The sequence below is a fragment of the Phyllobates terribilis genome, unplaced genomic scaffold (assembly GCF_046119375.1).
Source record: "Phyllobates terribilis strain yellow unplaced genomic scaffold, ASM4611937v1 Scaffold_4__5_contigs__length_816908805, whole genome shotgun sequence".
NCBI lineage: Eukaryota > Metazoa > Chordata > Amphibia > Anura > Dendrobatidae > Phyllobates > Phyllobates terribilis.
In genome coordinates, this window is record NW_027362764.1 from 165,061,408 (window position 1) to 165,071,604 (window position 10,197).

Below are 10,197 nucleotides of genomic sequence, written 5' to 3' on the forward strand. Positions count from 1 at the left end.
TGATGTTGGACAGGAGGATCTGGTTCCTAATCTCCATTCTAATTCATCCCAAATATGTTGGATGGGGTTTAAGTGAGGGCTCCGTGCGGCCAATCGAGCCCTCATTAACAGAAAAATAAACGTTTTGGCTCTTGGAAGAAGGGGAGGAAGGAATAAAGAGAAAATTTGATAACTGGCCCATAGAAGTAGGGGTTAAATTTGGATGCAGCAATACAAAAAAAAGAAAAAAAAGTGATCTGAGACAAATCTTCATTCTCAGTTTTACTAATGGTAATATAAAACTGAGGAATAACATTTAGGACATTTTGTGCCATGACTGGGATTTTTTTTTGTGCTTTAATGTTAGACAGTCTCTTGTAGACTTAAGACTTCACCTCCATGCAAATGGCTCCTTGAATACCAATATCCTCGCATGGTCTGCTAGACAACATGAATATGGCAAAGGGAGGAAGAGATTTGGCAATACTGAGTTTACCACGTGTAAAAAAAAAAAAAACACCACTCATTCCATCTGTAAGAAAAATATAAAATTCTTTATTTAAAAAACTTTCACAGCTGTAAAACTAATTTATACACAATATTTTATGATGACATCCTTCTGTTACACTGACATGAATAAGTCAAAATCTGCTGTTATTTGAATTCCTTCAGATCTTCACCCACATTACCTGCCAGATAAAAAACACCATAATATTGTGTTACAGTAGCAGACTTTGGGACCACAAGTACCATCATAGCCAGATCCATCATAAAAGTCTGTGGTAAACTGCAATAAATGTTCCCTCTGTAAGAGAACTGCTCCTAGCCCAGTCAGATATACAAACGGAGGTTATAACTAGCTGGGCCACCAGCAGTCTTGTGGGATTTTGGCATCTGAAGTAAAGGAAGAGGTTCCATTGTATACTACCAAATGGTATGTAATACTGTGGAGTCTTCCACACTACAAATATTTTGAGCAATATAAGAACAATGCAATTTGCTTATTTTAGAGAATCACTCCCATCAAAGTTGTTAAGTCTTCATACAATATATTGCAGCCATATTATATAGCACTGTGTACTTGCAACTGCTCATTTTGCCTTTTTTACCCAATACATTCTTCTGTTTTTACTGCCCTATGTACAAACAGGAAGTCTCTGCATTTATCATTCCCTCATCAACTCCTGACTAGTGATGAGCCAGTATGTTTTGTTAACCCTTTCGCCGAGTATGCTCGGGCGAGCTCCGAGTATTTACAGCTGCTCGGTGATATGGTTGAATCGCTCCCGTGTGCATGATTTGCGACTGTTTGACAGCTTTAATACACGTGAGGAATGTGTAAGAAATAGACATTCCTCACATGTATTAAAGCTGTCAGACAGTCGCAAATCATGCACAGGGAGCGATTCAAACATATCACCGAGCAGCTGTAACTACTCGGTGCTCGCCCGAGCATACTCGGCGAAAGGGTTAACAAAACATACTCGATCACTACTCCTGACTCAGCTGCTCTGCTTCTCCGCTTGCCAGGGTATTTTGCTGTGACTCATGACTTGTGCAGATAAAATTGACCTCCTGTTTCTACATAGAGCTTAGAAGGTTTCAGCTAGTTGTTTTTAATCAAGTGATTTCATAGACCAAATTGAAAAGAGTAGAATTAACTGGGTAAAAAGGCACTGTAAGTACACAGTGCTATATAATATGATGATTGCAATATATTAGTGGGAATTTTTTTTTGATGAGTGCTTCTTTAACAGCGTTGAGTCTTACTCTTTAAACATGCAATATAAAGCTTTAGAAATATCAGATTGTAAATAGTCAACAAACCTTTTCCTTTTATCCTCCTGTGGCCGATTGCAGGGAGGGTTACTGTGGTGACTACAGACTGTCATTTACTCGGCCGCCTCAGCTCCAGCGCAGTCTCCACCTCTATTCCTGGTATCTGTGATTGTCTGCAGCTCTGGCATCATGTCAACAGTCCTGCAGACAATAACTGACCTCAGCAGCTCATGCCATCAACTGTCGCCAAGCTCAGTTATTGTCTGCAGAGCTGTCGACGGCACGTCAGTGCTGCAGACAACAACAGACTCTGGGAGACAGGGCAGAGACTCAGCGCTGGAGCAGAGGAAGGAGAGTAAAATTCAGAGGTAGCAGTCACAAGTTCTCAATGTAAGTCTATGAGAGTCTCATTCTGGTTCTCAGACTTACATTGAGTTGTGACTTCTGGTTTGCCCAGCAAACACCGGAGCGATCTGGCAGGTCACAAACTGCTTGAGTCCGACCGGAGTGAAGCTGATAAAAGATGAAGACGGTGCCTGGTAAGTATAAAACTAGGGGCAGGGAACTTTGAGTAGTAGCATCTCACTCTAGTGCTGCAATAAAAAACACACTGGAGGAGTGGTGCTTTAATGTTTCCATTATTTTATATGCAAGTAGCAGTTTTAGCCTTTAGCATGCTTAATGTCAAACCAAGAAGGCACGGTCTTCAGTTAAACCACAGCAGTGTCTCAAGACGCCCAGCCTATGCCATAGATGGCTTTTAAGGCAGTTGCCATCTGAAATCATGCACACCTGACTTAAAAATGTGGGCAAGTGCAAGGTCAGGGCGCACACAAAACAAAAAATAAAACCGCATGCGGAATTTATTTTTTTTTACCTGTAACAGCCTGAAAGGATTCCAGAACTTTGGGCCACATTCACATGTATGCTATTTCACTGGTTATGATGTTTCTCAGTCTGTGTCAGACTGCGTGTCCATTTTCAAGCCACTGCTAGAATTCCAGCAAAAGAAAAACCGTACTAAGAATCTTGCAAATGGTTATGTTAGAAGACATTAAAAATGAGAAATTAATGGTTAAAAGCTAAAACATTAACTAAACTGTAAACTCAATCATCTGTTTAAATAAAAGAAAATAGGATCTTACCTACAGAGGTATAACTGAAGCTTAGCACTACTTTGCTCTACCCCCTCAGCTTTCGCAGACATCCTTAATCTAGTGTAGCACAAACTTTTTTTTTTTCCAGAACTTTAGCTCAGTGTAGAACGACTGAACTTAGAAGTCGCTCTCAAGGCTTCTCTTGTACTAGACCTGTGTCTCTGGGTTGAGTACCTCGCTGGAAATATCGCCTTTTACTTGCCATTGAAGAAGCAGCTGCATCTAAAAGATCTAAACAGGAGCTTCTCTTTGCAGAGATCCCCTTCGTTATCTAAATACTTTTCTCCTTAAGACTTGTAAAACACAAAACACTGAACAGAAAGGTAACACGATACTCATGACTATTCCTTTCCTTGTGGCATGACAAAGGCATACATCTAGAGACAAGATTTCCTTCGAATTATTTTATTAAATGAAAGTGTACAACAGCTTAACTACAAACACACTGAAGGTTTAAAGGAAAAATAAAAAGTCTCATATTACACCATGATCCTGGCTAGTTTTGAACTGTTCAGAAATCTTAAAAAAATGTTCACGTTACCTGGAAAAATTAAACATTATCAAAAAGGAATGCTGCTGCACTCTTTACAAAGACCACTACAAAGAAACAATTAAAAACCTAGTAAACTGACTCAAAAGGCATATTTTACAGTCCTTCCTCCATAGTAAGGTAAAGTACTTAAATATATTCCAATCCATTCACAAAATGGCTCTCTGCATCTGCTCTGGTGTCTTCTGTCATATCACTGCATGTTCTATGCATGACTGAGATAATGACTCCTTAAACTTTGTAATCTCGATAACCTGCAGCTGCGTTACCTCTGGGCTCTCATCCTCTCCTATTTATACAGTGAAGCCTGTTTCAACAGAAGTAAAGAGTAAAAAGAATAGGTTATGATATGATCCATCTAGCCAGTTAAAAGACAATACTATCCTGATAAGCTTAGCCTGTAGCTAACTGAATGTGTTTATATGAACAAAATTAAATTACAGCTACTGTGCCCAGTTAGAAAACCTCACTTACCCAGAAGGTGTTGACTGGAAATTAGTAGCGATTTCTCCCTCCATATCCACCGCTGCTGCCTCCACCTCCACCTCCTGGACCATAGTTTCCTAGGAAAAATTATTATAACTCAAATACATAAACATATTGGCAAAAATACAATTGCCCCAAAATAGTTAAAGAAAAGGAAAGAGGAAAAAAAAAAAAACACCCCATACACCTTCACAGTTCTAAAATTTAGGAAATGTCCCCAAATTCATGTTTTTTTTCATTTAGGTATTGTCACATAGGTGGCAATCACGAGTGTGTAGCTTACCACCACCATATGGTCCTCCCATGCTCCTGCTGCCACCGAAGTTACCTCCGCTCTTCATTGGGCCATAATTTGATGACTGCTGGTTGTAGTTTCCAAAGTCATTGTAGTTTCCTCCACCACCACCACCGTAGTTTCCTAAAATGACAAGGGATTTGTCAGTAAAGTTGAATTTGCAGAGACAAACAATGGGGGATAGTTTTGCCCCTGCTGTTAGTCTGCATGGTCCTGACACAAAGGCTTGGAGATGAAATACAGGGGTTATACCCCAGCTTTGGGTCTGGACTTAAGTATCAACTGCAGAAAAAATAAATAAATAGAGGCGGCTACTACAACAGCTAGTCGTCAGACATGGGGTAGAAAGGAGGCAGGACTTGGCTGAACTACTGAGACACTTTTTTCATTCATTTATCAATTTTTAATTGAAAGATCTGATCAAAAGAAAGATCAGATCTTTCTTTTGATCATTGAAGCCACATTACCTCCACCATAGTTGTCATATCCACCGCCGTATCCGCCACCTTGATTTCCATAACCGGGACCACCACCACCACCACCACCATATCCACCTCGTCCGCCACCATAACCTTGTCCACCACCAAAGTTTCCACCTGGATGAATTTAAATTCCATGTCAGTAACAATACAGCAGAAAGCCTTCTTACTGCACAGTTTGTTGTTCATGGGCTCTGCACTTATTTATAGGGGCACTTTGTGACCTGCAGCTAGTTCGCTTTGTAGAGAGCTCCAGCTTTGCAGCAGAAAATTCAGAAACTATTCTGAATAGATCTCGAAGAAATTCCTGCCCTTGGTGTCAGAACAAGCCCATCCAGGTCAATGAAGCAGTTGCAGGAATTTCAAAAGCAAAACTTGTCACATGTGAATATACAGTACAGTAGGCAAGAGCATTGGTACACGGGTTTGTGTACACATGGCAGGCTTGTAAATCCACACTTGAAATGTATATTTACTGCCAAGGACTATATCAAATATTGCTTTTGAAAAGGTTTTCAGATTTTAAAAGCTTAGCTCCAGTCCTTGCCATTTAATTGACAGGTTATGAAAAGCATAATAATTTGAGAAGCTTTATATATATATATATATATATATATATATATATATATATATATATATATATATATATATATATATATATATATATATATATATATATATATATATATATATATATATATATATATATATATATATATATAAAAATAAATAAAAAAAAAAATACCTCCTTGACCACCACCGTATCCATTGTAGCCGTCACCATATCCACGACCACCACCATAGCCATCTATAAAAGGAATAGAGTTGGTTTTAAAGTTTTGCAATTATTGATTTCCCTTTACTGGTAATAATAATAAGAATAATTATTATTCCAACATATTCCGTATAGTCCATATAATGTACAGTCTCCCTGGAAAGGAGTTATCACTCGTTTTGAAAGATGCTGCTGGCTTACAATTTCAGGACGCAATGCTTTTGGAAGTATTTAAGATTTAAATATATTCTTTAGTCTGGAGATCGACTTCAAATCCATTATCTGCGCTATTAGGCTATGTGCCCACGTTGCGGAAATGAAGCAGAAAATTTCTGCTTCATTTCCGCATGTTCTCTCCCGGAAAAACGCATGCGGAATTCCGCAAGCGTTTTATCGCGCGTTTTCGACATGCGGAATTGCCTTGCGTTTTTTATTGCATTGTATAAGGCAATTCCGCTTGCGGAAACGCAAAATTAATGAACATGCTGCGGATTTTTGAACGCAGCATAAACGCTGTGGAAAAATCCGCAGCATGGGCATAGAACTTGCGGATTCTCACTGGGGACCATGGGATGCGGATTACCAAGCGTTTTACAAGCGTTTCTGCTGCGGAAAATCCGCAGCAAAAACGCTTGTAATCCGCAACGTGGGCACGCAGCCTAAATAGGTCTATAACCATAAATATATTGTGACGTACCAGAACCTCCCCTGAAGTTGCTGCCAGGTCCTGAGCCGAAGTTTCCACCTCCACCACCACCACCACGTGAGTCACCAAAACCAAAGTTTCCTACAGAATAAGTAAACATTCAGATTGTGCTTCATAAGCCTGAAGACTGTGTAAACCTGAACATAATGTCTGGAAGCATACCTCCCCTGCTGCTCCTTGTGTTCTGCACTTCATGCATTTCTTGCCTTGATAACGCCTTCCTGACTTCTGCATTGTGTCCGTTTATGGTGTGATACTTTTGCACTACAAGAGATTCCCACTTTAGCTTGTTTGGTAGCACATTTGAGACAATAACATAAGAGCAAAAAACAAGACTCACAGACAATTTTATCCACAGGATCGTGGTCATCGAACGTCACAAAGCCAAAGCCTCTCTTTTTGCCAGAATGTTTATCTGTAATAATTTCAATGCTGTCAATCTTTCCATATTCTTCAAAATATTCCCTGAGGTGATGCTCGTCAGTGTCTTCCTTGATGCCGCCAACAAAGAGCTTCTTAACTGTAACATGGGCGCCGGGCTTAGCAGATTCCTGTGAAAGAGAACTCAAGTGAGATAAGTAGACATGACAGCAGAAGAAGGTGTATCCTCCATGCAATTACCTCTCTTGCTACAGCTCGCTTGGGCTCCACAACTCTTCCATCAATAGAATGGGGGCGGGAGGACATGGAGGCATCAACTTCATTCATAGAGGAGAAAGTCACAAACCCAAAGCCCCTGGATCTTTTGCTTGCAGGGTCCCGCATAACCTACAGGAGAGGAAAATGAATAAGTAACTGCAGCATATAAATTCACATGAGAAATCCATACCGAATACATGCCAGGACCAGAAAAGGGATTGTTTATGTTTAATGCAGTTTTGATTTCATTTGTTTTTTTTGTTTTTTTTTTATGTAAGGATATGAAAAATACAAAAATATCTATACAAAAAAAAAACAGAGTCCCGGATTCATCATTGCCTTTTTTTTTCTTTTCTATATTAACACTGCTTTTAATGGAGACTATTTGTCCTTTCTTACAGGCACAAATAACAGCCCATTCTGTGGGGTGCTAATGGTCGGACCACCACCAATCTATAAGTTACCCCCTATCATGGCCTTGGTTTTAGTTATCCTGATTTTTAAGTCTAATTGATCATTGTTGAAAACGTTGCTACATTTTTGCGCTATAGTACTATACTATATAAAACCTGTTTTACTTTAGACGGAAGGATGGTGTAATTCTTTATTCTAAAAAAGCACAAAAAAGACCCCACTCAAAAAAATAAGCATAAATGGAATTTGCATTAACACTGACAATTTTGATACATAAAAAAAACAAAAAAAAAAAAACACAGAGCCTGAGCCCTTAAGATGACTATGGCGTTCATCAGAGGCATCCATTCCACACATGGGCATTGTATGCTAAATGTGATATGAACATGACTGTAAAATAAAGCACATGGACCCAATAACAGAGGTCACCACTCTCCTAGGCCACGTGCAGGATTTACAATACATACACAGGACACCAGGAACACCGCAAACACAAGGACCAGAAGAAATAACAGGATGCTGAGGATCATCAAGTTCGCATTATACTGGGGCAAATATACACCCCGTGCACCATATAAGCAGGAATAAACCTAACACGGGAGGATTATTATACAGGAACGTAGTCGCCAAATAGCATAAAAGAAACAAGCAGCAGAAATAGGGAGAGGACTGACAGCAGCAGGGAACAGAGGAATCTGCCAGCTCCCCCTGCAGGGTAAGTCCGGCATGACGTGCTTGGGCACCCATGGACTGATCTACCAGGGAGAGCTGACATCGGAAGGGGGGGGGGGGGGTTGGCACCGCCGCAGACAGCCGGGTTGGGGGGGGGGCACCGCCGCAGACAGCCGGGTTGGGGGGGGGGCACCGCCGCAGACAGCCGGGGAAGGGGGGCACCGCCGCGGACAGCCGGGGAAGGGGGGCACCGCCGCGGACAGCCGGGGAAGGGGGGCACCGCCGCGGACAGCCGGGGAAGGGGGGCACCGCCGCGGACAGCTGGCACTGGCTGGATGAAAATGGTGCTGCCGTGTGGTTTTACTTCAGATGATTTTAATAACAGCGCAATAAGACACAAGTACCTGACCCGGGTAGTGACAGCCAGGACCACTCACAGCCATCACTACCACCCCCATCCGGCTCCACCACTTACCACGCAGTCTGTCAGCTTCCCCCATTGCTCGTAGTACTTCCGCAGACTTTCCTCCGTGGTCTCGAAGCTCAGGCCTCCGATGAACAGCTTACGGAATTGCTCCTTCTCCCTCTGCAAAACGAACACAGTATAAATAAGTCCCCTTGTGTTATAATAAAGCCCAAAAGGACAGAAAGTGAGAAAAAGACAAATTACAAGAAAAAATCCTGTCAGGAGAAGCTGAGGCGACCGGGGACAGGCCGAGCTCAGAGGGCGGCCGCCATCACTGCGCTGAGGAGACAAGATGGCGACCGAGGAGGGAGAAGCGGAGCCGGTGTATTAGCCACAGCCACTACCTGCCCCGTCACCACAGCTTTCCCAACGGCGCTCACCCTGGACGCGAGCAACGGAAGACTCGGCGTAGGCACACTAACACCCGCCCCATAACTCACCTCCATGACGGCCCAGACACAGAACCCGATAGAAATAAGAAAAGAAAATAAATACGGTACAAGCAACGCGCCCCTTCTCCCCAGCGACGGCTCTGCGTTTAATGGCGCCCGGACAAACCTCCTTCTAGAACTTTCCCTAGCCGGCGGTTAGTCACGCCCACAAGAGTCGATATCTTGCGTGGGCACAGCCAATAGCGAGCGGAGACAAGGGCAGTGGGCGTGTCCTAACCGCTGTCATTCTCACGTCTGCGGTTATGATGACTAGCCCCGCAGAGCAGGAGCCGCGCAATTTACGTAAGAACGCGTCGGGCATTGGAGGCTGCGGGGTGCAAACAGCGCTGTCTGCTCTGTGAATAAGCTTACGCCCTAACGCTACAGAGAAGGACCGGTCTATGGCTGTACGTGGGGATGCGGGATTATGGGACGGCGGATCTTGTCCATTGTTTAATGAATGTTCTTTTATTACTGTTATCTGTGCAGGGTCCGTCACATTATCGCACAGGCTAGGCTACTCTGGGAACCAGGCAGCATTTACTTCATATACCCGATGTTAGGACATACCATGCAATGTGAGGGCACATTTCTACAGCGTCTCATGTATGCCCTAGATAATATCTGGTATGAATCTCATCAGCTGCGGAGAAAATGGACCAGGGGACCGGTGCTAATTTATCATCACTGGACATCCCCTTTAAGTAAGATTCTGGTGTCTGTTTCCTTGTGGAATTTAGCAGCAGCTTTTCCTCTGTGATAAGATCGGCTGTACACCCTTGTATGTAGCGTAATATCTGCAGATATACGCCGTGTGTGAATGTAGGGCCGGGGTCACAGATCTCACCCAGCACTCGGGAAACAGCAGACGTGTGAATGAGACCTTCCTGTCATCCGAATAAATATCCTCCTGACCCCCCCACAAGAATGTGTCAGTTATAGTGGAAGCATTGTGCGGGTCACCCTACATCAACACCATTGGCCCCCACATGAGCCTCTGTGGACACAGCTCGGGCCGCGTTCACACAGCTGACTTTCATGGTCCAGTTACAGAGCGGACCAGCCGCAGAGCTGTGGAGTCTGAGCCCATTTTGGTGGAGTTGGAGTCGGTATAAAATGGACCGACTGCTAAAATATATAATACATTGGGTGCAGTCGTTCAATGCCGTTTGTGGGGAATATTTTTTCATAAGAATTTGGGAAAGTTATGAAGTGTCCTATAAATGTCTGTCCTATTCCTGATCTAAGGGTCTAGACTTTTAGCTGAGATGAATCTGTGCTACAGTAAATTGATCACTTAAACATGAGCCGTGTATGAGGGAGTCGTGGAGTCGGTGTCATGGAAATTGAGGAGTTGGAGTCAAAAGTT

The 10,197-nt window shown here is 42.8% G+C and overlaps 1 protein-coding gene across 7 annotated transcripts; it reads right to left on the bottom strand.

Moving 5' to 3' along the window:
* Positions 1-512: 512 nt before the first annotated feature.
* Positions 513-9,000, bottom strand: HNRNPA2B1 (heterogeneous nuclear ribonucleoprotein A2/B1). 7 transcript variants are annotated; one of them, XR_012320057.1, is made up of 12 exons: positions 8,838-9,000; positions 8,407-8,517; positions 6,828-6,974; positions 6,547-6,757; positions 6,369-6,470; positions 6,198-6,287; positions 5,471-5,533; positions 4,714-4,842; positions 4,280-4,369; positions 3,940-4,028; positions 2,636-2,750; positions 513-668 (listed from the first exon to the last, which is right to left on the bottom strand). XR_012320057.1 is itself a non-coding variant. In XM_073677881.1 (11 exons), the coding sequence occupies exons 1-10, from the start codon at positions 8,841-8,843 to the stop codon at positions 3,961-3,963; spliced, it is 1,017 nt and encodes a 338-aa protein (XP_073533982.1). In that variant the 5' UTR covers positions 8,844-8,999; the 3' UTR covers positions 3,305-3,772; positions 3,940-3,960. The 7 variants fall into 7 exon arrangements, 6 of the variants coding, with proteins under 6 accessions (XP_073533982.1, XP_073533981.1, XP_073533983.1 ...); XM_073677881.1 differs by lacking the exons at positions 513-668; positions 2,636-2,750 and adding an exon at positions 3,305-3,772 and having other exon boundaries at positions 8,838-8,999; XM_073677880.1 differs by lacking the exons at positions 513-668; positions 2,636-2,750 and adding an exon at positions 3,305-3,772 and having other exon boundaries at positions 4,235-4,369; positions 8,838-8,999.
* Positions 9,001-10,197: the final 1,197 nt, after the last annotated feature.

Coding starts and splice junctions, on each gene's coding strand:
- HNRNPA2B1 (XM_073677880.1), bottom strand. Junction 6,288..6,368: donor CACAAGGAGCAGCAGGGGAG/GTATGCTTCCAG, acceptor CTTATTCTGTAG/GAAACTTTGGTTTTGGTGAC. Junction 4,843..5,470: donor ATACGGTGGTGGTCAAGGAG/GTATTTTTTTTT, acceptor AAATTCATCCAG/GTGGAAACTTTGGTGGTGGA.